This window comes from Malus sylvestris, chromosome 10, assembly GCF_916048215.2.
Source record: "Malus sylvestris chromosome 10, drMalSylv7.2, whole genome shotgun sequence".
NCBI lineage: Eukaryota > Viridiplantae > Streptophyta > Magnoliopsida > Rosales > Rosaceae > Malus > Malus sylvestris.
In genome coordinates this window covers 36290745-36318424 of record NC_062269.1, presented here as the reverse complement: position 1 = coordinate 36318424, position 27680 = coordinate 36290745, and the positions used below count along the sequence as shown (strand labels likewise).

At 38.1% G+C, this 27680-nt stretch overlaps 1 protein-coding gene, 1 long non-coding RNA gene and 1 other non-coding gene across 16 annotated transcripts in view; 2 read left to right on the top strand and 1 right to left on the bottom strand.

Moving 5' to 3' along the window:
• Nucleotides 1–27680, top strand: part of LOC126585862 (ABC transporter C family member 12-like) — a 55494-nt gene that overhangs the window by 27168 nt on the left and 646 nt on the right. Inside the window, exons 1-27 of one of the 8 annotated variants that reach the window (XM_050250420.1) lie at nucleotides 12834–12998; nucleotides 13283–13819; nucleotides 13937–14115; nucleotides 14373–14412; nucleotides 14773–14929; nucleotides 15071–15185; nucleotides 15274–15354; nucleotides 15513–15537; nucleotides 15664–15720; nucleotides 15915–15980; nucleotides 16176–16250; nucleotides 16414–16521; nucleotides 16677–16811; nucleotides 16945–17051; nucleotides 17149–17242; nucleotides 17393–17560; nucleotides 17741–17881; nucleotides 18048–18248; nucleotides 18341–18439; nucleotides 18531–19069; nucleotides 19188–19368; nucleotides 19474–19797; nucleotides 19894–20650; nucleotides 20754–20875; nucleotides 20969–21214; nucleotides 21422–21539; nucleotides 27106–27417. In XM_050250420.1, the coding sequence (XP_050106377.1) occupies nucleotides 13472–13819; nucleotides 13937–14115; nucleotides 14373–14412; nucleotides 14773–14929; nucleotides 15071–15185; nucleotides 15274–15354; nucleotides 15513–15537; nucleotides 15664–15720; nucleotides 15915–15980; nucleotides 16176–16250; nucleotides 16414–16521; nucleotides 16677–16811; nucleotides 16945–17051; nucleotides 17149–17242; nucleotides 17393–17560; nucleotides 17741–17881; nucleotides 18048–18248; nucleotides 18341–18439; nucleotides 18531–19069; nucleotides 19188–19368; nucleotides 19474–19797; nucleotides 19894–20650; nucleotides 20754–20875; nucleotides 20969–21214; nucleotides 21422–21539; nucleotides 27106–27417 (4795 nt within the window). In that variant the 5' untranslated portion in view covers nucleotides 12834–12998; nucleotides 13283–13471. Of the gene's footprint in view, nucleotides 1–12833; nucleotides 12999–13282; nucleotides 13820–13936; nucleotides 14116–14372; nucleotides 14413–14772; nucleotides 14930–15070; nucleotides 15186–15273; nucleotides 15355–15512; nucleotides 15538–15663; nucleotides 15721–15914; nucleotides 15981–16175; nucleotides 16251–16413; nucleotides 16522–16676; nucleotides 16812–16944; nucleotides 17052–17148; nucleotides 17243–17392; nucleotides 17561–17740; nucleotides 17882–18047; nucleotides 18249–18340; nucleotides 18440–18530; nucleotides 19070–19187; nucleotides 19369–19473; nucleotides 19798–19893; nucleotides 20651–20753; nucleotides 20876–20968; nucleotides 21215–21421; nucleotides 21852–22165; nucleotides 22555–26319; nucleotides 26487–26987; nucleotides 27418–27680 lie in introns of those variants that run through there. The other 7 variants (XM_050250416.1, XM_050250418.1, XM_050250417.1 and 4 more) reach the window with 7 other exon arrangements.
• On the bottom strand, nucleotides 252–4460 carry LOC126585874 (uncharacterized). Of its 7 annotated transcripts, XR_007610681.1 has the most exons (6): nucleotides 4003–4460; nucleotides 3114–3197; nucleotides 2630–3023; nucleotides 1400–1521; nucleotides 1057–1245; nucleotides 252–926 (listed from the first exon to the last, which is right to left on the bottom strand). It is a non-coding gene; the product is annotated as an uncharacterized LOC126585874 (long non-coding RNA). The 7 variants fall into 7 exon arrangements; XR_007610678.1 differs by having other exon boundaries at nucleotides 3114–4460; XR_007610677.1 differs by having other exon boundaries at nucleotides 2630–3197.
• LOC126588081 (U6 spliceosomal RNA) lies at nucleotides 25412–25514 on the top strand. Its single transcript, XR_007611314.1, has one exon. It is a non-coding gene; the product is annotated as a U6 spliceosomal RNA (small nuclear RNA).

The following is a 27680-nucleotide window of genomic DNA, read 5'->3' as shown; positions in this document are numbered from 1 at the left end:
TTGAACTTGGAGTTCTTGAACTACCAACAGTATTTGAACTATCAACATTATTCGAACTACTCGAACCCGATGATGACAACCGTTCCATAATAATTCTACATATACAAAATATTCAAAATAAATACTCACAATATAAACAAACCATCAACATAATCAAAATAAATATGAATTGGATTTCAATTAAATTAAATATATTCTACATATACAAAATAATGAAAATAAAAACTCACAATATAAACAAACCACCAATATAATCAAAATAAATATGAATTAGGTTTCAATTAAATTAAATATATCATACATTATACATAGGGTTTAGAACTTACTTGAATTGTGAAATTTCACAATAACAATGTCAATGAGCAATACAAAGAGAGTAGATGGCGCGGCACCACTACCACATCGATGACGACGACAGCACAAAGGCACCTCAATGGCGGCAGCAAGGGAGAAGATGGAGTTAAGGGTTGGGGGGGGGGATTGAGTTTGGAACTTAGGGTTGGGGGAGGAGAAAACAAAAGAAAATTAGGGGTTTTGGAATGGGGGAGTCGGATCTATGAAAGAAGAAGGAGAGCTGCTTTTTTTTTTCTTTTCAGACCTGGCCCAAAACGACGTCGTTTTGGCCAGGTCATTTTAAAAAAAAATTGCTTGAGCCAAAACGACGTCGTTTTGGCCAGGTCATTTAAAAATAATTCCTTGGGCCAAAACGACGTCGTTTTGCCCAGGTTGTTTTAAAAAAAAAGGCCCGCGCGTGGCGCCTCCTTCTTCTTCAACCTGCAAGGCTGCCTTCTTCTTTCAGACATTCTGTCGAACATGTGGTGTGCAGCTCCGAGAGGTCGCACCAGCAGCTCCAAGGGACCTCTAAGGTTATTTCCATGGCTTCCAAGAGGTCGTGCGACCCCATTGACCCCACCGTGGCTCCACCTCTGCTTGTGGCATAAGTAGAAAATGAGGTGGTGCAACACAATCTCTCAGTGATAAGGTAACTCTTATCAAAGCTCAACTCAAAATTTACCATAGGGCAATGATTTATGCATATTTGAGACAAAATTAAACCTGATTTAGAGGATTGTCTGAACCACATGTCACTTGCTCTGCATTTTGACCCCTGCTCTTATCAATTGGCCTGAATGCTGCATTTGAACCATCGATTCCCACCACAAAGAAGTTAGGATTCTCCATTCTTACCACCACTAGTCTAAGATTATGCTCAAAAGCTCAAAAGCTCAACAAAAATCTTTCTTCCTAAGAAAAATGGAAAATAAAGTTTAGTGGCAAAAAAAAAATGGGAACTGATTTACTATATAATACTGCATTTTATTGTAATTGAATATTCATTAGAGAAATTAGGAGCTAAACATGGCCATCAATCACTATTAACATGATGACTCCTTGTTACCTCTGCTTCTTTTGCTCATCACGCACCTAATATTCATCCCACCATGTTATAAACTGGATCACGCTTGTATGATGAATACGTAAAGCCCTGGGATGGTGCTCCCTAAGGAATAGCAACTACATCTGTTTGCACTCAAAATATACCCATTTTTACTTATTTGGGCAATTTGGGTAAAATATGGCATTTGGAGGATTAATATGCAAGAAAGCTAACTTGGAAGGATATTTAGATGCAAGTGGAAGGGTTGGACATTATAATATTGTTTCTCCAATTCGTTTGGGTGGTGGAGATGTGTATGCCTTCAAGTAGATTGGAAAAGCATTCAGACATTCTTGCAGGAGGCATGTGAAGAAGACAGCTTGCTTCTTTTTATTATTAATTTATTACAAGTGGTGGAGATATGTGGTGGAGATTCAAACTTGCTTATTCTAAACATTTCACAATACAAGCTGCCCAAGCTTCTTTCGGGCAAGTACAAAACCTCAGCAGGAGGGTTTCCTCCAGACCTCTATAAAAAGGAGCAGATGCACAAGGATTATGGACACTCAAACAAACAAACAAAAGCACAAACTCTGCTCAAACCAGATTTGCCAAAAGCCTTCTTTTATCTAGCTTATTAACTCTGCTGCTCACTTGCGGTATCGATCTCATTTGTAGCTTTTTTGTACTCATTTCCAGCCATATAAATTACAAGCAATCTGCAATTTTAGTCACTTTCCTCTGTCATTTATATTTCCAAGCAACCTTGTCATTTACATATTGTTCTATCTCTCCATATAAGTAAAGTCCTTATTTTTAAGGCAAACAAAGAACCTTAATTTGAGCAACTCCCACTCAAATGGCACAATCTCTTGATTTGAAGTCAAAAGGCGCAACCTCAATCATTCAAATCCCGTCTACTAGCGGCATCTAGTAGTGGCACGCCCGCACCCACCAATCTCGTATGTGAAGTAAATCCCCGGCTTGCCCACAAGGCGCCATGGCGGATTTAGGGAGCGAACAACATCACCCTGCGCAAACCCTACTTCCGCAGAAAACATAACCTTATTGAAACATTAATCTTAAAGCGTAACGACAAATTAGTGAGAATTAATAAAAAAACAGAACGACACTCTAAGGAGATATATCATAGCAGCTCAACCAGAAAATAAGTTGAAATAGAAATGTAAGCAAAATTAAAAGTAGGTGATCGTTTCTCCACACATACTAACATGCGTAATAGTTTTGTACCGATGACTTGCTTACCGTGAACTGTTCTATGCACCCGCGTTGTGAAGCTAAGAATTGGAACCTCATTGATGCTGCATAGCCATACTCATTGTATAACATGTAACATGTCTAGAATGTGAACAAATATTTCAATCAGATGTGGACAAAAACCTAAAATTTATACGTAACTCTTGAGTAAAACATGCATTCTTACATAATACAATACAATAAAATCACAAAAACAAAAAAAAAAAACGAAGCAGAAGGAAACTTTATGTATACTAAAAGGATTGTGCTTGATATTCTCTAATTAGAAAAATGGTATGGGCAATTCAGAACCTGATGTAGCAAAAGCAACATTTTTTTTTTCCAAATCCTGAAGTATATTTTAAAAGTTCGGTCCAACTTCGTAAATCTGCAATGGGAAAAATTATAAACCCAAATTACAGCTTCTTCTCTCATTCAAAAGAAAAACGAAAACTTGATATGAAAATTGAAGCTTTACATGCAAAACAGAAACTCCAAACTTCTTGTTCAACTGAAAAGGTTTCAAAATGTGGATCGGAGGTAAGCTCATTTTGCTATAAATCTGAAAGTAAAATATACATTTGGTTAGTTAAAAATGAGTGCACGTATGTATCAAACTTAAAGTAAAGAATATAAAAATGTTTAGGCGACAAATATGAATAAAGGTTGACGGAAATATACACCTTCTTCTGCTGAATTGTTAACTGAGAGAACAATAAGCATAAATATAGGAAAATATTTATAAGATCGTCGAAAAGTGTATAGAAATGGGTACCTATGCATGTATAGCACATTTTCTTCAACCATTTCAATCAAAACAGAAAGGCACATGCAATTTTTAACACCCCAACCACCATTATCACTTATATCTCAAATATTCATAGTGCTTCTTTCTTTCAATTTCATTTAATTTGCTCTAAGGGAACTTCTTTATCTTTTGTAGTTGTAAATCTAAAATTTCCACACCTTGCTCGCTTCATTTGTGTGTGTGTGTTTATATTCATTTCATCGAACAATCATCTGAATAGTGATTTTTTCATGTCTACATTAATTTTCTGGACTTGCATACTCCTACAATAGGCTTATCATGTCTAAAGAGTTGTGTGAGATCCATTTATGTTAATTTTCAGGCAACCATTTTCGTAAGAACACCGTGTTATTTCCCCCACTTTGCTGGAGTCTTGAAGAGCCAAACCTACTTTAACCCTACATTTATAATTTGTAATGTTCTATAACTTAAAAATGCACATTCATATCTAAATTCACACGATGACCAATCACTAAAATAGTAGAAAGATAGAGCAGAAAGACCAATCAACATGGAAGCAAGCGTCATTGAGTACTTGTTAATAAGAAGACATACATACCTCTGTTTCTTTTGCTCATCAGGCATCCAATATTTATTCCACCATATTATAAACTGGATAATACTTGGAAATAATTTAAGTCCTGACATGTTGCTCCCCCAAGCAATACCAAGTCCATCAGTCTGCACAGATCCTCATCCTGCAAAAAACACAACTCAATTGAACCATTACGTATGATACATTAGTTAGGATTTAAAGCAAGGAAGTAAGGACTATTCCCTACCTGTGCACTCAAAAGTGATTTTTTGGTAATCACTTGCAACAGTACACAAATTACATCAAACTCCAAATAATTACAGAATAATAGAGCTAAAACTTATTTGAAAGAACTACCCGACAATAAAAAGCATAAGAAAAATTGAAACCAGGATATTTGCGTAGAACAAACCTAATGGAAAACACAATCACACAAACAACACAAAATTCAGTAATTTTCTAACCAATAACCCACAATATAATCAAATAACGCAAATAGCTTAATCCCCAACTTTTGTTAGGTAGTATATTCCACATGAATTATCGTTTGTTCCTTAATGAGGCGAGGAGGGAGACGGGGAGAGCAGGAGCCAGGTAGAGAAAAGGTGGGTCGAGAGTCTGAAAACGATGGGGACATCTAGCCAAAAGGTGGGTCGAGATATTACCATCTCCAAACGAAGGGTCCAGAGGGCCGAAAATAGCCCGAAAATTGTCTTCAACCAAGGGTTAGGCCAGAGGGCTGGCCACGTTCAGCCAGCCAGCCCCGGGCTAGCCAGATTTTTTTTAAATGTGTCGGATTTTCTGTCGGTTATGACCGACAGTAATACATTTATACTAAATAATACGAATGTATTCCTATCGGTTATAACTGACAGGAATGCTTTGAATTTTTTTATTATTTTTTTTTTATTTACAAAATTTTTCCTATAACTTCTATTTTTCATATTTTTTTTAAATTCTATTTTTTTTCCTATAACTTTTATTTTACAAAATTTGTTTCATTTTTTTTTTAATTCCATTTTTTCCTATAACTTCTATTTCACAAAATTTGTTTCATTTTATTTTAAATTCTATTTTTTTTCCTATAACTTATATTTCACAAAATTTGTTACGTATTTTTTTTTAATTCTATTTTTTTCCTATAACTTCATAAACCATTATACAACATTAAATTAAATTAAGTAACATGAAACAACATTAAACAATATGAAACAACATTAAATAGCATTAACCAACATAAAAATTATACAACATAAAAAAAAAACATTTAACAACATGAAAGTTAAACAACATTTAAGTTGTAGTTTTTAAATAATAAATTATGTTTGGCCCTCGGTTGGAGACGGTTTTTTGTGACAGGGCTAAAACGAGTCATCTGGCCCTTTGGCTTTCTATTGGAGACAGAGGCAAATATGGCTATATATTGTTCATTAAAATATTAATATTTTGGAGGGCCAGAGGACTAAAACGAGCCCTCTGGCTAGCCATCGGTTGGAGATGGCCTTAAGCCAAAAGGCTCGTGGGCCCAAATTGACAAAAAAGGGCCCAAAGGCCAACCAGCTGGCCCAAATGAGCCAGCTAGCCCCGGGCTGGGCCAACATTTTGAGTATTCATGTCGGATATAACCGACAGCATTGTGCATTACTTTTGTCGGTTATATTCGACAAGAATGGTAGGTCAAAATTTTAAATACAACAACTAGTTGACGTCAGCTAGCCATTATTTTTGAATTTTTTTTGTTTACAAAAAAATTTTCCTATAACTTCTATTTTACAAAATTTGTTTCATATTTTTTTTAAATTCTATTTTTTTTCCTATAACTTCCTAAGTCATTATACAACATTAAATTAAATTAAGTAACATATAACAACATTAAAAAACATTAACCAACATTAAAAAAAACATTTAACAACATGAAACTTAAATAACATTTTTAAAAATATTTAACAACATAAAACTTAAACGCCTACTCCATGCTTCTTTTGGCCCAAAGATGTACAACAAGATCCTGTTGTAGGTACTTGTTTGTGACACAGGAACGTATCATCTTATAGTGCCTCATGTACTCATTTATAGAGATACTACTAGTTCTTGGATTGAAAGGCAAATTAGGCCCATCATATATTTTTGCACAAGCCCTTCTTGACCTATTTGGATCCTCTTGGTCGTCATCGAACTCTCCATCAATATACCCATCTCGCTCATCCTCCACAATCATGTTGTGTAATATGATGCAAGACGTCATGATGGAATCCAAATTTTCTCGACTCCACCCTCTTGTCGATTCCTTGATGATCTTTCACCGTAATTGTAGAACACCAAAAGCTCTCTCAACATTTTTTCGGTATGCCTCTTGGTGTAAGGTAAAACACTTTTCGGCGTCATGTTTAGGGTTTGAAATTGCTTGAACAAGTGTCACCCACTTTGTGTACACCGAGTTAGGGTTGAAGTAGTTGTTATCAGATTGGCATGCGTCATCACTCTGTTTCATGGTTTTCAAGAGCGACCAGCAACAGAGCCATCCCATTGAGGTTGTTCCTCAGTTGGCTGACACACCATGGCCACAACCATAGTTGCCACATATTGTGTGTTGCGCCATGCTTCATCTTCTTCATCAGACTCCTCATCATCTTGTCTCATTTGAGCCCATTTTTCTTCCAATTCGGAATTGGATGAAGACCCTAGTTGGAATTCGAAGAGGATCCAAAGTTGGAATTCATTGAAAGAAATTGAATTGAAATATATTGAATTCAAAGGTGTGTGAATTATAGCCCACTATCCATCCTCTTTATAGCCAAAAAAAAAAATTCAAATTCAACGGCTAGCTGACGTTAACTAGCCGTTGGATTTGAATTTGAATTTTTTTTCGGCCAAAATTTGTAAAAAAATATTTAAAAAATCTCATTTTTTTCCCTATAAATTTAAGTTGTTGTAGTTTTTAAATTTAATTTGTAGTTTTTAAATTTAAGTTGTAATTTTTAAACATAAGTTGTAATTTTTTAAATTTAAGTTGTTGTAGTTTTTAAATTTAAATAATAAATTATGTTTGTAAAGGGAAATTGCCGAATATGTGAGTAGATGTGCCATTTGCCAACAGGTTAAAGCTGAAAGGAAGAAGCTGTTTGGGTTGATGCAGCCGCTTTCCATTCCACAGTGGAAGTGGGAAAATATTACCATGAATTTTGTGTACAAGCTTTCTCGTACACATAATGGTTATGACGACATTTGGGTGATAGTTGATCGGCTTACTAAGTCAGCACATTTTATTCCAGTGAGGGAAAAAATTCGTTAAGCCGATTAGCTAAGTTATTCATATCGAAGATTGTGAAGTACCATGGCGTTCCAGTTAATATTATCTCGGATCGGGACCCTAGATTTACTTCCAAGTTCTGGGTAGCATTTCAGGAAGCTCTTGGTACGAGATTACTTTATAGTACAACATATCACCTTCAAACAGATGGACAATCTGATAAGACTATTCAGACATTGGAGGATATGCTGAGATCTTCAGTACTTCAGTTTGGCGATGGTTGGCATGATTGTTTGGATTTGATAGAGTTCGCCTACAACAACAGTTACCATTCGAGCATTGGTATGGCACCATTTAAGGCACTTTACGGGAAATCTTGTCATACACCATTATGTTAGTCAGAGGTTGGCGAAAGAGTTTTAGTGAGCCCTGAGTTTGTTGACGAGACTACTCAAAATGTTCAGGTAATTAAGTCTAATATGAAAGCGGCCCATGATCGACAAAAGGGCTTAGCAGACAAGCATGCCACTGACCGGATGTATAATGTAGGTGATTGGGTATTTCTGAAGCTATCACCTTGGAAAAGTGTTGTACGATTTGGAAAGAAAGGCAAGTTGAGTCCTAGGTACATTGGACCATATATGATCACCGAGCAAGTCGATGAGGTTGCTTATAGGCTTGAGTTGCCTCCAGAGTTGTCCAAAGTGCATGACGTATTTCATGTTTCGATGCTTCGACATTATGTCTCAGATCCTTCACAATGATTCCTCCTCAAACTTTGGAAATTAATTTGGATTTGACTTACGACAAGGAACTAGTGACTATTTTGGATTGGAAAGATAAAGAGCTAAGGAATAAGACAGTGTGTTTGGTGAAAGTATTATGGAGAAATCATTCAGTGGAAAAAGCTACTTGAGAGACAGAGGATGGGATGAGAGAGATGTATCCACGCTTGTTTTATGATTATTTGTGGATGTATTGGTTGTATGTAATTTCGAGGACGGAATTTTATAAGGAGGGTAGATTGTCACAGCCCGTCCTAAAATATTATAATTCTAGGCGTGAGATTACTTATTTACCCTTGGATGTTTTTGTGTGGTTTTATGGGTGAGGTTTTATTTGGACAAATTCTAAATTTTCCTAAGTTTTTGGAACACTTAGGAATTATTGTGTTTATTTGGTTTTGGTTGAGGACCATGTGTGCCACACACACATACACACTTTCACTCCATCTCTCTCTCCTTCCCGTGCATTCTCTCTCTCATCCCTCTCGATTTTCTCCTGTTTCCGTCAACCTTGTATGGACAAATGTCAAGTTCACCATTCACGCACATATCAACGTTAAAAAGGTAAGGTTCTTGTTCCCTATAAGCTCCTGAGTCAATTCGTACCATTTTTAGGACCTAAAAACCTCAAAAACCCTGAGAACTCTAACCTCCGATTTGGTGCACTGTTCATGCACACGTAAATGTGAAGGTTTCATTGGATTTTAAGCTCACAAGGAGCTTTAAAAGGCCCTCACGAAGCTCGGAGAAGAAAAACCAAGCGATTTGGACATCGGGATCGTCAGTTTCAAGTTTGGCCGATTTTCCTCGAATTTCTCTGGCTAGATTCCATGATCATTGGGGCTTTAAATAGGTAAGGAAATGTTCTATAAGTTAAGAGCTTCAATTTGGTACTGGTTTCATGAAATTTGGTTGAAAACCAGTGAGATATCAAGGTTTAAAAAAATTCCCAGTTTCTGGAACTGACGACGGTTGCCAGAGTTCTGAGGTTAGGGATGACGGAATATTCCGTCAACTTTGACAGAATATTCCTATCGGCGTTGGTTAGTTTTAACGGTTTCCGTTACTTTTAACGGAATATTCCTAACAGCGTCACTGTTACCGTCAGTGTGCCTGGCACGTGCCCGCGCGTGGGCGGCGCGTCTGGCCGTGCCTTGGCCGGTGCGTGGGTGATCAGAAAATTTTTCTAAAAATATGGGGATGTTCGTGAGGTTGTGTAGATCACGTTGGTATATTCAAACACCCCATTTGAGCATTGTATGAGAAGTTATTAGCTAGTTTTGTCTATGTGCTTTAAATAACATTTTTATAGTTATTTCGCATATAGGGGAGGCTTATCCCGAAGACGAGCGTAGTCAAGGGCGACTCAGGGGCTACGACCCTTCGACATACCAGTGAGTGGGTTTTTGGTTTTCAGTATATATTTATATACTTGACATTTTCCCAGAAAATGCGTTTAAATGAAAGTATGCCTTGAATGCCATGCATCTAAATTTATATTTCGTATATGAATTAGTATATGATGCATATGTATAATTGTGGTGCTGTGGACGCTCAGGTAAGCTCAAGTGAGTTATGAATTGTGAATGTGATTAAGGTTGTGATTATTTGAGAAGCATTAAGCTCATAAACCTCCACCTAGGGTGTTAATGATTAGCCAGAGATATGGCACAAGCCTGTTATTATAATGTCACATCCCGCACCATATGCTCATATTGGATCCAATTTAGGTGCACAGTCCTATCGTACAGACCATCATAGGTGGTTCCGACTCGTAGGTGACTATCGATTTATCGCCCAGCTATCATGAGAGAGTAATATTGAGCATAATTATATTACACCTAGTCTTGTCGTACAGACCCCTTTTTAGTGGTTTCGACTTATGTGCAGTGTAGTGCCGTATAAATCATAGTAGTGACTCCAGCTAGATTGACTAATGAGTTATGAATTCAGCCGTACAGACTTATGCAGAGGTTCCGGCTAATATGTTAACTTCCATGCAATTATTCTCACCTGAATTACTTATTCTATTTGCATCTTGGCATGGCATACTTATGATTATGAATATGTAAAGCATGATTTGAATGGATATGTTTACTTATATATTTATGCATATGATTATATTCTATTTCTGGAAAAATTATACATGTTTTATGGCGAGGGGTTAGAACTGTTGAGAAATAAAATGATTTTGTAAAACATTTGCTTTTGCCCACTCATATTTTCTGTTTTGCGCCCCTTCAGGTTTTCGGTAACTGCCGTTGGTGGCGTACGAGGATTCCGGCGGTTCTAACATATTAAAATAATTGTAGGACATCTTATAGTACTGTATAATTAGTACTTGTCCTACTGGACTGCACCTGGTTTTCTATGCTCTGAATAGGAGTATTTACACTTGTATCTCACTCCTAGCACTTCCTGTTTATTAGTGCACATTAGTAGCTTTCAGTTTTAATTTATTCGTATATTTCTTATCTTAATTGCTTCCGCACTATGCACATAGTTACGTCACCCTCACGTGACGGCCAGCATGCCTCGATCTCGGTCGGGGTGTGTCATTTTTTTCTTTCTTTTTACACATTCTTGTTTATTTTGTAATTTAATTTTCAATTATTTAATTCAAAAGCTCTAGTGGAACAAGTCTCCAATCATTACATACTAATTCTTAGGCTATGAGGTCATCTCCAATAAAAGGGGCTAAACATAGACCTGTCCAGATTAAGTTTTGCAAAAAATTATTTTTAAATAAACAATGTCATACCATACTTATACACCATCTCCAACCGAAGGAGTTAAATATAATCTCTTCAATAATTTATTAATTTTAAGTTTATACTTTGAATTTGTTGATTAATTTAATGAAACTACCGTTGAATGTTTTTATATATAGTCGTTGAATTTAAATTAATTATTGCATCATAAAAGTTGTCCTAAAAAGGGCGGAGAGGTGGCCTACACTTGGCCAACCTAATGCGCCTTGAGTCAAATAATGGCTTATTGGGCTCGTAGAATTATAGCCCAGGCTTCTCAATCATTTATTGAAGATTATTTTTTTGGAATTTCAAACTATTTTTTGAATTTTGGAGCTTTAGCCTCTTTATTGGAGATGATCTTAGCTCAAGCGTCGTAACTGTAAGATTCCTTAGCGCCGGTATAATTATTTGTGTCTCTCTATCTCTTTGATCATATATGTTTTTTTTGTTTTTTTTGGAAAACTTTGATCATGTATGTTACGTGTCAAAAAAAATAAATATATATATGGGTAAATTACATAGTAACCCCTTAAGTTTGAGGTCTATTACAACCTCATACAGCATCTTTAAAACATTTCACCTTCATACCTCAAGTACTATTTTATTTCAATATAATACATCCATTAGATTTTCCATCCATTAATTCGTTAAATGTTAACGTGGTTGCCACATTTGTGCCACATGGTAAAAAAAAAAAAATTTTTTTTTAAACCTGAATTTTCTCAACAAAAAAAATAATAAATAAATTAAAACCCATCCATCTCCCCGCAACCCCCCCAACCAAAAACAAATCCAGATCCTTTTTCCCCCACCCACCTCACAGAAACCTCATTCCTCTTCCTCACCCCCTCATCCTCCTTTCTTCTCCCTCATATTCATATTCTTCCCCCTGCAACCCAGCCCAGCCCACCCCCACCTTCCCCAAGTGCACCTACACCCACCCTCTTCCCTCCTCTACCCACTCCTTAAATCCACACCCCACTCCTCCCATTTTCACCTCATGAACCCGACGATGGTGGACGGGATCGGGGTTTTTTTTTTTTTTTTTTTTCTTCTAGGTTGCAAGTAGGGGGTCGGGCGCACCCGAACCCACCATCTTCAGTCCTCTACACACCCCACTCCTTAAATCCACACCGATTCCTCCCATTTTCACCTCACAAACTCGATGATGGCAGACTGGATCTGGGTTTTGTTTTTTTTTTTTTTTTTCTTCTAGGTTGCAGGTAGGGGTTGGGGGAAGAAGATGAAGATTGGGGAGAAGAGAGGGGAGGAGGAGGGGGGAAGACTAACTGAAGGGGTGTTTTTTTTTTTTTTCTAGGTTGCTGAGAAGATGAAGATGGTGAAGAAGATGGGTGTGGTGGGGTGTGTAAAGGAAGGAAGAGGGTGGGTGCAAGGGGTGGGTGCACGATGGGTGCCACGGGGAAGATGAAGATGAGTTTTTTTTTCCTCCTCTTCTTCTTCTGGGTTGCAGGTTGCAAGTTAGGCTTTGGGGGGGGGGTGAGAGGGAGGGAGGGAAGACGAAGTGGGCTTTGGTTTTTGGTTTTTGGGTTTTTTTTTTTTTATTTTATAATTTATTTAGAAGATTTAGGTTTTTTTTTTTTTTTAAATTTAAATTTTTTTTGCCACATGACTCACATTTGACAGCCAAGTGGCATAAATGTAGCAGCCACGTCAGCTTTTAACAGATTAATGGATGGAAAATCTAACGGATGTATTATATTAAAATAAAATAGTACTTAAGGTATGAAAGTGAAATGTTTTAAAAATGTTGTATAGGATTGTAATATACCTCAAACTTGAGAAGTTACTGTGTAATTTACCCGACTCACACACAAGCGTATTGTCGACAGAATTTAGATCCTTTCGGCATCTTGTAGTCCGGAACCGAGATTCTCTCATTTGGTGAGGGGGTCACTGTCAATTTATCAAACCAGCATGATATATGCGGTTCCAAATACCCGCCAATTATTTAATCTCTTTGATTTCAATTTCATGTCGTTTTCCTAGTGGATGCAGTGTGGTTTCCGTAAGCCGTGACGTGTGCAGTGACTGAGTAGTGTTGTTTTTTTTAGCTACTCTTTAATTCATAAATAAATAAATATATCGTTGCTACGTATGGAATTTGGAAATTTGCGTTTTGGACTTTGAATATATAATTTTCTCTGCTTAAACCTGTTGCCCATTTTTCTGGGATTTTTGGGTTCTCTTTTTCCTCTGCAACTGAGCTCAAAGGTGACGGCTTTCTTCTCTTTCTACTTCTCTTTGTTTATTTGTTGATATAATTAGATTACAAACTTTGAAAATGGAGGTGGGTTTTTGATGCATACAAAAATTGAATCTTTGATTCTGTTTATTATTGTCAACCAGAAGTTAATGGGGTGTGGGCTGCTATACCAGCAAGTGCTTTTGGCTCATACATTAAGCAGCAAGTGCTTTTGGCTTATTTCTATACAAAAATTGAATCTTTGAATCTGCTTATTCATGTTTTGAAATTAGTGTGTTTGTTAATATTGCAGGAAGTGCTTCTGTGTGAGAAATTATTTCCTTGTGAAGTAATTAAGAAATTTGAGATTAAGATTGCATTAAGAAGTATGAGTTTGTACTTGTAGTGTGCCTTCAGTAGTGAACATCTGTTTTGGGGTTGTATACCCCAAATTTCTGAGCCTCGGGTATAGGCAGGAAGTTAATTGTATTGGATTGCGAGCATGCTGCCACAAGCTATGGTTTTTGAGCCAATAGATTGGTATTGCCAACCAGAAGCTAATTGGGTGTGGGCAGCTAAAGCAGCAAGTGCTTTTGGCTCATACACTCCTTGTGCAATTGACTCCCTAGCCATCTCCATTTCTCACTTGGCTCTTATGAGCCTTTGCTGCTACCGGATATGGATGATCAAGATGAGTTCAAAAGCCCGGAGGTTTCGATTGAGGTCGAATTACTACAATTACATTTTGGGTTTGTTGGCTGGTTACTTCACTGCACAGCCCTTACTGAGGTTGCTGATGGGCATGTCATATTTTAACTTGAACACACAATCTGGCTCTGCTCCTTTTGAGGTGGGTTGTTTTTATTTTCTTCTTTTGTGCTACTTTTGATATGTGCCTTATTGATAGGAATCTACAGTAAATTGTAATATGAAATGAAGCTTACACGCGTAGTGTACCCGCTTGCAGATGACTTCTGCAGTCATTGAGTCCATTGCTTGGTGCTCCATGCTAATTATGATTGGCTTGGAGACTAAGATATACATAAAGGAATTCCGGTGGTTTGTAAGGTTTGGAGTCATTTATGTTTTGGTGGGAGATGCTGTGGTGCTAAGCCTTATGCTTTCAGTGGCAGATTACTACACCAGGTTATTTTTCCTCCTCTTCACTTACCAGATGCTTTATTTTCAGAGTTGTTTGAAATTCCACACATGAAGGAGAATATTCATATATACAATAAGTGTTCATCTTACATCCTAAGAACTTTAACTTTTGGGACTAATGGTTAACTAAACCAATTTCAGACAATGCCCTTGTATTTAAAGATGAAATAATTTTCGGAAATAATTTTCATATAAGTCATTGCTTAGTGGTTTTATTCTTCGTTTTTGTTTCACTCTTGCAGAGGTACTCTCTATCTGTATATAAGCACGGTCTGTTGCCAGGTTTGTCCCAATTTCCCAACTAATTACATTTTCTTCATTTTATTACTCGTATATAAGTTGTTAGATCAATAAAATGTTTCATCCTTTTTCTTCGTCTTTCATCTGCCCGTCATAATATTAGTCTCCAAATTTAGGCTGACAGCCTTTCTGGCCAAATATTTGATGGTTGATAAGCCTCTGGACAAGCTAGGCCTTTGCTAGACTTTGTTGAGTAATATATATCTCATTAATTTGTCTAAGAATTTAAAATTTTACTTAAGCCGTTTATCCTTGTAACAAACTTAGATCTTAGTTCGTTGTTTCCGATCATTTCATATATTGCTATTTACATTTTGGTCTACGGTTCTTGTTCTGATGTAGGTGCTATTTGGAATTCTACTTCTCGTTTATATTCCCAATTTGGATCCTTATCCGGGTTACATTGCTCTTCAATCCGAGCCTCTTGATAATGTCGAATATGAAGCACTACCTGGAGAAGAACAAATTTGCCCTGAAAGACATGTTAATATATTTTCCAGTAAGTAGTCCTTGAACATCGCATAATTAATTCACAGTTTTATAATTTTGGTTTAGGGTCTTTTAAGTTTCTTTTGTTTACGTTTTGGTGATATCTTATGTGTTCGACAGCTACTTACTATTTTCTTGTGCATCTCCGTAGGAATATATTTCGGATGGATGACTCCACTCATGCAGCTTGGGTATCGAAAACCCATCACCGAATCAGATGTTTGGAAGTTGGATACGTGGGATCAGACTGAGACACTAATTAAAAAGTACACTTCATGTTGCCTCCTTTTCAGTTGCTTCAACATAATTTCATGTGTCCAGCGCAGAACATGCATAACAGTTTTGAGTTTGCAGGTTCCAGACATGTTGGGATAAAGAATCTCAAAGGCCCAAGCCATGGCTTCTAAGAGCATTGAACTGTAGCCTTGGGGGAAGGTAAAGTTCAAACTACCATTTTCGTAATTCGTTAATTAACTTTTTTCATATGTTATCAGTTCTAGCAATAGATTAGTTTAGATAAAACACCCTATTTCCTAACATCTAATTTCATTTCTATCTTATTTGATTCGATTTTTGTCGAATATTCTGTGTAGGTTCTGGTGGGGAGGCTTATTCAAGGTAATGAACATATAGCCAGTTTATAAAGTCTGAAAGGAAAAATATTTTCAGAAAGTATTTGTTGAGTAAAATTAGCAAGCATCGCTTTATCTGCCTCTAAAGTTTTATTGCCTGAACATCTTGTAGATTGGAAATGATCTTTCTCAGTTTGCGGGTCCGGTTCTACTAAGTCATCTCTTGCAGGTCAGCCTCTCACCAAAGCATCATTAGTATTCGTTTCTACCATATTACAGATTGTTGTATCAAAAGTGGTTCAAGGAATTCGTGTTCGAGTCTATGAAGTTTCAATGCTTTTTACTATGCTTTAAAAATTTGTAAGTTATTACTAGCTTGTCTTTCGACATGAGAGTTCATAATTGTCTCGCTATGGTGTGCAGTCAATGCAACAAGGCGATCCGACTTGGATTGGTTACATTTATGCTTTCTCAATTTTCGCTGGTGTGGTATGGTTTTTATCTTTTTACTTTCTCCAGTAACATCATGTTTTCAACTTTTTCTGGCAAGCAACAGCTAATTGACTTGCGTCAACTTTAAGAAAAATGGATGATTAATTGAAACCAAGAACTGAGAGGTTAAATGTGCAGCATATTTTGAAGAGGTTGTGACTCATCTTGACAAGTTTATTCATCTCTGTCCAGTCACTTGGTGTGCTCTGTGAAGCTCAGTATTTCCAGAATGTTATGCGGGTCGGTTTTAGGCTAAGATCAACTTTGGTAATGTTCTTTATAAATATAAAACTAATTCGTTGGTACATTTTATTTTATTTTTATTATTCTCTTTCTGTCTGCAATGAATTTTGGGTCAGCAAGTTCCCAACTCCGTTTCCTGTTGTGTGATTCATGAAAAGTTGGTTGCTTATGTTTTCCCTTCTTGTAGGTTGCTGCTATATTCCGTAAATCTATAAGAATAACTCATGAAGGCCGTAAGAAGTTTCCATCTGGGAAGATAACAAATATGATGTCAACAGATGCTAATGCACTCCAGGTATGCTCTAGATGTAGATTGGTACGAGACAGTTTTTCTGATGTCTTGTTTTCTATTAAATGGAAATTCCATTTCTGATTCTTTGAAACGCTTTATTTCAAGTCCTTTTATTGAATTGTGGATTTATAACTGATATGGGCTTTCTCCTGATTTAGCAAATATGTCAACAACTTCATGGATTGTGGTCAGCTCCTTTTCGTATCACTGTAGCTATGGTTCTTCTTTACCAGCAACTAGGTGTGGCATCACTCATTGGATCAGGAATGCTGGTTCTCATGATCCCCATACAGGTACGGACTCGGTTCTTTTTCAACCAAAAGTCTGTTTAGATTACCACTTTGCTACGGAAGTTAAGCTCAGGCTTCCATAACGTTACATGTTTTCGTGTAATGACTCATTTGTTTTAAACTCCTTTGTGAAAAGACATTTGTGATCAGCAAAATGCGAAAACTGACAAAGGATGGACTACAGCAAACTGACAAGAGAGTTGGCCTCATGAATGAAATTTTGGCAGCCATGGATACAGTGAAGTATGGTTGAATTTGGTTACAGCTTCCCTTTACATTTCTAGATGGCAAGCCATTGAAGGTAATCCTTCTCACATTCGTCTGAAATAAAATGTTTCAGATGTTACGCCTGGGAGACAAGTTTCCAACACCGAGTTCAAAGTATAAGGAATGATGAGTTGTCAAGGTTCCGTAAAGCGCAATTACTTTCTTCTGTAAGGCACAGCACATCGTCCTGAAAAATTTATTTCCCTAAACACCTAAAGCACAATTGTGTCAATAGATTTGGTGGATAACACATTTTCTGAGGACTATCTCATTCGTGACCATAGAGTTTCTCTGACCAGCTGCCACCATTTTTGCAGTTTAACAGTTTTATACTGAACAGCATCCCAGTTGTCGTGACATTAACATCGTTCGGGGTGTTCACTGCTCTTGGTGGCCAATTGACACCTGCAAGGGCATTTACGTCCCTTTCTCTTTTTGCAGTGCTACGGTTTCCTCTAAACATGCTGCCTAGCTTACTTAGTCAGGTACCATTAGTTTCTTATCTGTTCACTTATCTGACTTCTTGCATTTGGCTTAACATCTAAACCTGTATGATCTCCTTTTCAACCTGTAATATATGTTTTGTTTGTGCTTAATGGAATGTTAGTATGTTAACTAGTTTCTCCTCATCCTTGTGAGTTTGTAACTCTGCTCTAATTTAACAGGTTGTGAATGCAAATGTATCGTTACAACGTTTGGAGGAACTATTTTTAACTGACGAGAGAATTCTAGTACCGAACTTGCCTCTTGAACCAGGGCTGCCGGCCATCTCAATTAAGGATGGGTACTTTTCATGGGATTCAAAGGTCAGCGCTTGATGATTATGTATATTTAGTGCATTCTTAGTTACGTTGAAATGTTGCATGAGAAAATGTGTAAATCCCAGGAATTTTTGTTCGTACTTGATACTTGATACTGAGTATCAAGCATGCCTCTTATCTTCTTCTCTTTTCTTTTTCTTTTTTTTTTCAGGCAGAGAATCCCACATTATCGAACATCAACTTAGATATACCAGTTGGCAGCTTAGTAGCAGTTGTTGGTGGAACTGGAGAAGGGAAGACATCGCTGGTATCAGCCATGCTTGGTGAGCTGCCTCCCAGAACAGATGCCAGTGTTGTAATCAGGGGGACTGTAGCTTATGTTCCCCAAGTTTCATGGATTTTCAACGCTACTGTGAGTCACAGCTTCTCTTATTTGAGTACCTCCAATGTTTAATCTTGTAACCCCTATGTGCACTTCTGAGCTTACAAAATTTATTTTTCTAGGTGCGTGATAATATATTATTTGGATCTAAATTCGAATCTGCACGATATTGGAAGGCCATTGATTTGACCGAGTTACAGCATGATCTAGACTTACTTCCAGTAAGTCGATTGTGTGAATTTTTAGGCTTGCAAGTACTGCTTTAGCATGTAAAGGTTTTGATTAGTTAACTACTACACTTAAATGTTCTAGGGTCGAGATCTAACAGAGATAGGTGAAAGAGGGGTGAATATTAGCGGCGGTCAAAAGCAAAGAGTTTCAATGGCTAGAGCTGTATATTCTGATTCAGATGTTTACGTATTTGACGACCCGTTAAGTGCTCTAGATGCTCATGTGGCAAGAGAGGTTTTCAACCGCTGTATCAAGGAAGAGTTGCAAGGGAAAACTCGGGTGCTGGTCACAAATCAGCTACATTTTCTTCCTCAAGTGGATCATATTATTTTAGTCTCTGAAGGTATGATTAAAGGCGAGGGAACATTTAAGGAGCTCTCTGAAAGCAGTACGCTGTTCCAGAAGCTAATGGAAAATGCAGGGAAAATGGAAGCACATGTCGAAGAAAAGGAAGAGACTGAAAATGATGACCATGAGAGCTCAACACCTACTTCCAATGGGGTGTCGAATGAGTTGCCAAAAGATGCAAGCAACCCAAAGAAAGGGAAAGGGGCGAAATCCGTACTCATTAAACAAGAGGAAAGGGAAACAGGCATTGTCAGTTGGAAAATTCTAATGAGGTAATACCAGTCGTGAATGCTTTTAGTCTTTTTTGACAATATTTATTGCCAGCGGCAAGTTCTTAATCTGATCATCACGCATTGAGGGATGAATTGAGTCTATTTGTTCTTGTTGCAGGTACAAAAATGCATTAGGAGGGCTATGGGTGGTCATGGTTCTATTTGCGTGTTATACATTAACAGAAGTTCTTCGAGTTTCGAGCAGCACATGGTTAAGTGTTTGGACATCAAAAAGCACATCAAAGAGTTATAAGCCTGGATTCTTCATTCTTGTGTATGGTCTTCTGTCATTTGGTCAGGTGAGCCGACGCGTAACTGGGAGCAGATTCTCACTTTTGCATGTTAGCTACATCATTTTATTCAGTTTTTCCATAAATACTTAAATCTGAATCTGCTTGATTCAGGTAACAGTGACACTGACGAACTCTTTTTGGTTAATCACGTCAAGCCTTCGTGCAGCCAGAAGACTGCACGATGCTCTGCTTCATGCTATAATGAGAGCTCCAATGGTATTCTTCCACACTAATCCAACAGGACGGATAATCAATAGGTTTGCGAAAGATCTGGGTGACATAGATCGCGGTGTAGCAATGGTTGTGAACATGTTTATGGGTCAAGTGTGGCAGCTCTTTTCAACTTTTGTGCTCATAGGCATTGTGAGCACAATATCCCTCTGGGCCATAATGCCACTTCTGATTTTGTTCTATGCAGCCTATCTTTTTTATCAGGTAAGTTTGACCTACTATCGATCTTTATTAGTTCTTCCGTTTCTTTAGTATCGTCATTCGGCATAAAACCTTAATACTTATCTATGCGTTTTACAGAGCACATCCCGTGAAGTGAAACGCTTGGATTCCATTAGCAGATCTCCTGTTTATGCACAATTTGGAGAGGCATTGAATGGTTTGTCAAGCATTCGTGCCTACAAAGCGTATGATCGGATGGCCAACATTAGCGGAAGGTCCATGGACAAGAACATCAGATTCACCCTTGTGAATATCAGTTCAAATCGCTGGCTTACGATTAGGTTGGAAACACTCGGAGGTCTGATGATTTGGTTGATAGCAAGCTTTGCTGTCATGCAAAACGGAAGAGCAGAAGACAAATTAGCATTTGCATCTACAATGGGTCTACTTCTCACTTATACTTTAAATATCACAAATTTGTTGAGCGGTGTTCTTAGGACAGCCAGCCGGGCTGAAAATAGTTTAAATGCCGTTGAGCGTGTTGGATCCTATATAGAACTGCCTTCTGAGGCGCCAGCTGTAATTGAACGCAACCGTCCCCAACCTGGGTGGCCATCGTCAGGATCAATCGAGTTTGAAGATGTCGTCCTGCGTTATAGGCCTGGACTTCCTCCGGTATTGCACGGATTATCTTTTACAGTTTCTGCGAGTGAAAAGCTAGGAATAGTCGGAAGAACTGGTGCAGGGAAATCTAGCATGATTAATTCATTGTTTAGGATAGTAGAACTCGAAAAGGGAAGAATCTTGATAGATAGTTGTGATGTTTCCAAGTTTGGACTGACGGATTTGCGAAAAGTTCTTAGTATCATACCCCAGTCACCGGTTCTTTTTTCAGGTATGCACTTATTCAACCTATATGTACTTTGATTGAGCTGATATTTTCAACCTATATGCATAAAATGCAGCATTCTGATTGATTTCCATCATCTCTCGTCTAGGAACCGTGCGGTTTAACCTTGATCCCTTCAGCGAGCATACAGACGCTGACCTTTGGGAAGCTCTAGAGAGGGCACATCTAAAGGATGTCGTTAGGCGGAATTCTCTCGGTCTGGATGCTGAGGTATAAGTACATCTGTTAAGTTGAAGCTGCTTAAGTGAGCATTGAAAAGTGACAATTTACTAGTAAGTTTTAACCTATCTTTATTGCATCAAGGTTTCAGAAGGAGGCGAAAACTTTAGCGTTGGGCAGAGGCAACTATTAAGTCTTGCTAGAGCATTGCTGCGAAGATCAAAGATTCTTGTTCTTGATGAAGCAACTGCTGCTGTCGACGTTGGGACTGATGCTCTTATCCAGAAAACCATTCACGAAGAGTTCAAATCGTGCACCATGCTCGTTATTGCTCACAGATTAAATACCATAATTGACTGTGATCGAATTCTGGTTCTGGATGCCGGTCAGGTATATACCCTCACTCTAATGCCAGCAGGAATCCTTGTATGAGCCCGTCACATATAACCTCCCTCTCAGGATATGCATTTAGGTTCCGCTATGTAACAACGGTTCCCACGTGCATTTTGTGAGAGGACGATTGTATAGGGCTCATACAATAATATTTTACCAATTTTCCATGTACCTAAACTCATAACTTTCGTCCTCTCCATTTAGGTCCTGGAACATGACTCCCCAGACAAACTCCTATCAAACGAAGAGAGTGCCTTCTCCAAGATGGTCAAGAGCACGGGACCTGCAAATGCTGAGTACTTGCGCGGCCTGGTATTTGGAGGTAAACAGCATAAGTTGGTTAGAGACCGAACGGAGCAGCTGGCTGGTCAGAGCCAGAGGGGATGGTTAGCCTCTTCGCGCTGGGCCACTGCTGCCCAGTTAGCCTTAGCTGTTAGTCTCACTTCTTCGCAAAACGACCTTCGAGGAATGGACATTGAAGACAAAAACAATATCATCATGAAAACAAATGATGCAGTAATAACACTTCAGGGAGTTTTGGAAGGGAAGCATGACAAAGAGATAGACGACACACTGAATCAACACCATATACCAAGGGAAGGATGGTGGTCGGCTTTCTTCAGAGTAGTAGAAGGTAAAATCCTGAACTCATGCACCTATACATTGTAATACATAGAAGTACAAAACTGTGTATTTTGATGCTGAAAATGGTTCAACGAGATAGAGATCATAAAATCACAATCACACAAAGAACACAAACGATATAGCGTGGACTGAACAATAGGAGATAGTTGCGTCAAGAGGGGCGCATTCTAGTGTCTTAAATTTGATGTGCTTTTTTTTTTGCTTCGGGAAATGATTTTCGCACAAGCATTTTGTCCCAGAGGGATGTGAGGAAATCAACTTCCTTTCGATTTTTCGTCATCAAATATTGGCTTTTTGTTTCAGGTATGGCTGTGATGGGCAGGCTGGCTCACAACAGACTTCACCCGTTAGAAGACGACTTTGAAAACAAAGAAATAGATTGGATTTGAACAGAGAGCAAGAAATGTTTCATATTTGTATAGGCCAAGGATTTTCAGATGTCCAAATTGCAACAAGCAGAAAGGAGTTATCATCTCTGCTTATAGCTACAATCCATAAGTCGTCATGAACGACAGTAAATCTATATTTTCGAAGGAAAAATGTTTCAGTTCTTTCTGCAAGTATGCGTACTGCTTAGTATTACTTTGACATTCTTTTGCTAATTTTAGATTCAAATGATTCCGAGGACAGTAATCAAAGTTGTAAACTTCATTCTGATGTGATTTATAAACGTTCCCCCCTCCCCTTCTCTAGTTTCTTGGGACAGAAATGGTTACTAGGGCAATACAGCACTAACTGCATCTTAAAAAAGCAATTAAGATCAGCCAATCTAACAAAATCCTCAGGATTGTTATGATTAACATCTTCAACTACGTTGATAACCAGCTAGCCCCCCCCCAGTATAAATCTAAGAAGTTGAGGGCAGTGCAATTTCAGAAGTGGAATCAAAACCATCAGCTGGTTTAATGTGCCCACAAACAGACTCAATGGCTTCCACATAGAGACTTGAAGACGTCATTAACGCTTGGAATACATTAGGAAGGCTCGTTTTCAGGTTTTCCAACGTCATGGCCTTACTAACCTGGACCGAGTTCAGATATTTAGCCTTCTCGCTGTCCACTTGCTTCTTTAAGGCTTCAGTTTTAGCACGCTTAAGCGACAATGGATGCTTAGGCCATAAACAGGAGTACTTGCCTTCGGCAGTGCTCCTTTTCTCCATCTCAACTAATGAATCCAACTCCCTTTGCAGCCTTTTGTCAAGTTTCTCGTATTTTTTCTGCAGATTGTGATCCTCTTCTTGCTGCATGAGAATGGAGAGGGTATTTGATGAGATCTGTGACTTCTATTTCTTATCCAGATGTTAAGGAAGGAGGTGCAGTACGATTATAGCCTTTTGTATGGGATTGTATTGCCTTCATGCCTAGAGAGAGCAAAAGTGTGGCTCACTCGGTGACTAAGTTTGTGTTTAAAGAGATAAAGTCTTTTGTATGGGATTGTATTGGTCTAGAATTTTTGTTTAATATTGGCACAAGATATTAATCTTTCTATTCGATTATGATAAATTTAACCTTTGGAAAAAAAAAAAAAAAAAAACAAAGATGTTAGGTGGCCTTGTTTCTAAAGGCTCTCAACTACAATTTTTCCAGCTTGCGTGCAGTGTGTGTGGTAATGTCATTCTTTTATTATTCTTTCTATTTCCTTTTTAAAAAGCACTTTGCTGACCAATAACCTGTCCTAAGGGTGATGCGTCACCCAGTCGTGCTGTATCTTCTTTCTGCTGTTCGCTTTTTCTCTACTTTTTTCTTCTCTCAAGTATTTTAGTCGTGTAATTAAACAAAAAAAAAAAAAGTTGTAGTAACGTCTATTTCTTAGGTACTAAGAAAGCATGATATGTGGTGTTTCTAGGCTTTGACCATGTATGGATCCAATATCTTGGTGGATAAGGTGTTAGATTTCTACCTATGCGTCATGATTTCAGAGTTCAAAACTCTAGTCCCTGATATTATTGTAATAGTTTTGAATCATCATCTCTCTCCTTAATAGTAGTAGTAGTAATAATAGTAATAATAAATAAAATGTATTTACCATTACTAGGGTTTGCTGAAAAATATTGAAAAATAATATTACCATGAATTGAATTGAAAAATAATACTAGGGTTTTCTAAAGTTCCAAAGTTTACTTTTTGAATGACCTTTTAAGTTTTGAATTCATCTATCTTTTTATAATATGGTATTCTAATATGATTATAGTATTCAAAATTCAAGTATGGAATAGTATTAATATGAATTGAATTAAGACTTCACATTTACCAAAACGTGCAACATTTGTCATTTTGGTGAATGCCGCAAGCATTCTCGTTTAAAAAGATTACGTGTCACACACGTGAGGTGTTTTTTCATAGGTATATCAGGTAACACGCGAATTCACTTTTATTTCCTTTTTTAGTTTTCATAACACACAACCCAAAAAGGAACGCGACACTAGTTTTATTTACTTTCCTCCTGTATTGGACTACAGGGGGTGTGTTGCCATGGTTGCCGTCCCAATTGACCTAAGCAATGACTTGTGCTTGGAAGGATTTGTGGATGTTGCTGGTACAAGTAAAGCTTCTGCGCAGTTGTCCTCTCTTTATTGCAACACACAATACTAAGGATGTTGAGGGAGACTATGATGTTAAAGGTACGATATTCATAAACACTAAATGTCATATCATATGGAGAATAAAACACAACAAATCTTGTCGGAACTTTCAACTCGTCTAAGAAAAATGAATACAACACTGTAAAGATTAAACGAGCGAGCTATTCTCTAAAAAGTTGGTGATAGTGTTGGGTGGGTTCCTCAAGCACGTCATCTTTCTCTTGAATCTCCTTCAAATATAATGCATGCATGCATACATGCATGCCTGGGAGCCATCACCTCCACCTGAAATGGTGATCGCACTCCTTCAACTCTTCCCGCCATCATTGCCACAATAGTACCGCCAACATCTCGCACCCATGCCCATTTGCTCAAAATAACCTCCATCTATTTTTGTAGCATTTTCCCTCTTCTCTTCTTGCCCTATGTACTGTTGATAAAAAAAATTTCTCACGTCTATGGCACGACAAAAAAGCTGACAATATTTACCAAAAGAACGAATAATGCTTATTTTGGCAAATCAAGAGACGTAAATTAACGAAAAAATAGTTGAGAAACAAATTCTAAATTCGGATGTCAATTCATGGACCAATTCTATATTTTACTCTTTTCTAGTAAGCAATGAAAACTTGAAAATTGTAATAAAAATTAGAAGTTGAAGTTTGATCCACCACATTGACCATTTGGATATCAAAAGGGGCGAAAGGTTTATGTTCGTGTGATATCTTTGTTTTTCTTATTTGGGCTTCTTTAAGAAAAGGAAGATTGTAACTTAAATTTAATAAATTGAATCCAACCCACGAAGAAAAAGCCCTATTGGGTCTGTCTGAGGGAGATTGGGCTGGGGCCTCACTCCTGACTAGTAAAGAAGGAAAACTGAGCCTTGAAAACAAGGCAACACTTGTCCCGCATCGGTCAGTCATGCTCTTCTTCAACGCTTTATATACGTTTGCTCCATAACACTGTTTGTCCCTTCGGGGACATCCGATAAAATTGGAACGATACAGAGAAGATTAGCATGGCCCCTGCGCAAGGATGACACGCATAAATCGAGAAATGGTCCAAATTTTTTTTGCCATTTTTCCGTCGTCTTCCCGCTGTATCAAGCTGCTTGCCGGAATCCGAAAGGTAAAATACATAGCTGAATGAGGTTTTGGGTTTTAAGCTACAGAGAAGTATCTTTTATCTCCAGTAATTCATTGTCTTTTGATTTTGTACAACATATGATAGTGGTGAAGCGGTTTGCAAGCACCTGAGAAGGAGGATGTATCCTCCTTTGGTCCGCAACGGCGACTCTTAACGGTAGCATACGATATTGTAACATCACGTGTTCTTAATTTAACAACACGTGCATTTCTTTTTTCATATGAAGTTGAATCATTGACACGATTACTCTGTATTTGTGTCACACTTCATGTCCAATCATAATAATTAGGTATCAAATTCGTCATTTTGAACTTGAATGTTTGACTCTCTCTCTCTCTCTCGACAATAAAAATGTTTCAAAAAATTGAATGTTTGGGTCCGCGTGACTTTTTTTTTATTGTTTTGCAAAGTATTTAAGTACAAAGCAAACAACACAAATTATGATACACTGTAAATACTCGTTTTATCCCTACCACGCTCTGCAAACTTGCAGTATACAAGATTATGTGGGTTTCCACATTTTGCATTGAACTTTGGACAACACTTCACGCCTACTAATGCTAAGGAGACTCTCTTAAAAATGAGACTATTTGTCACTTCATATTTTTTGCACGATGATAAATCGGCAGGGGAGTTGAAGTTAAACTAATGTACTTTGATTGAGCTGACATGTTCAACCTATATACATAAAATGCAGCCTTCTAATTGATTTCCATCATCTCTCGTCCAGGAACCGTGCGGTTTAACCTTGATCCCTTCAGCGAGCATAGCGACGCTGACCTTTGGGAAGCTCTAGAGAGGGCACATCTAAAGGATGTCATCAGGCGGAATTCTCTCGGTCTGGATGCTGAGGTATAAGTACATCTGTTAAGTTGAAGCTGCTTGAGTGAGCATTGAAAACTGACAATTTACCAGCAAGTTTTAACCTGTCTTTCTTGCATTAAGGTTTCCGAAGGAGGCGAAAACTCTAGCGTTGGGCAGAAGTAACTAATAAGTCTTGCTACAGCATGGCTGCGAAGATCAAAGATTCTTGTTCTTGACAAAGCAACTGCTGCTGTCGACGTTGGGACTGATGCTCTTATCCAGAAAACCATTCGCAAAGAGTTCAAATCGTGCACCATGCTCGTTATTGCTCACAGATTAAATACCATAACTGACTGTGATCGAATTCTGGTTCTGGATGCCGGTCAGGTATGTGCCCTCACTTTAATGCAAGCAGGAATCCTTGTATGAGCCCGTCATATATAACCTCCCTCTCAGGATATGCATTTAAGTTCCGCTATGTAACAACGGTTCCCGCGTGCATTTTGTGAGAGGAATATTGTATCGGGCTCATACAATAATATTTTACCAATTTTCCGAGTACTTAAACTCATAACTTTCGTCCTCTCCATTTAGGTCCTGGAACATGACTCCCCAGACAAACTCCTATCAAACGAAGAGAGTGCCTTCTCCAAGATGGTCAAGAGCACGGGACCTGCGAATGCTGAGTACTGGCGCGGCCTGGAATTCGGAGGTAAACAGAATAAGGTGGTTAGAGACCGAACGGAGCAGCTGGCTGGTCAGAGCCAGAGGGGATGGTTAGCCTCTTCGCGCTGGGCCGCTGCTGCCCAGTTAGCCTTAGCTGTTAGTCTCACTTCTTCTCAAAACGACCTTCGAGGGATGGACATTGAAGACAAAAACAATATCCTCATGAAAACAATTGATGCAGTAATAACACTACAGGGAGTTTTGGAAGGGAAGCATGACAAGGATATAGACGACACACTGAATCAACACCATATACCAAGGGAAGGATGGTGGTCAGCTTTCTTCAGAGTAGTAGAAGGTAAAATCTTGAACTCATTCATAATATACACACATATGTACATGTATACATTGTAATACATAGAAGTACAAAACCATGTATGTTGATGCCGAAAAATGGTTTGACGAACACAAATGATATAGCGGAGATATTTGCGTCAAGAGGGGAGCGTTCCACAACCACCACCAAGCCTTATCCTACTAGGTGGGGTTGGCCGTATGAATTCTAGAACGCAATTGCGCTCGGTTTTGCCCCAAGTCTTCCGTTAGCTCCAAGTACTTCAT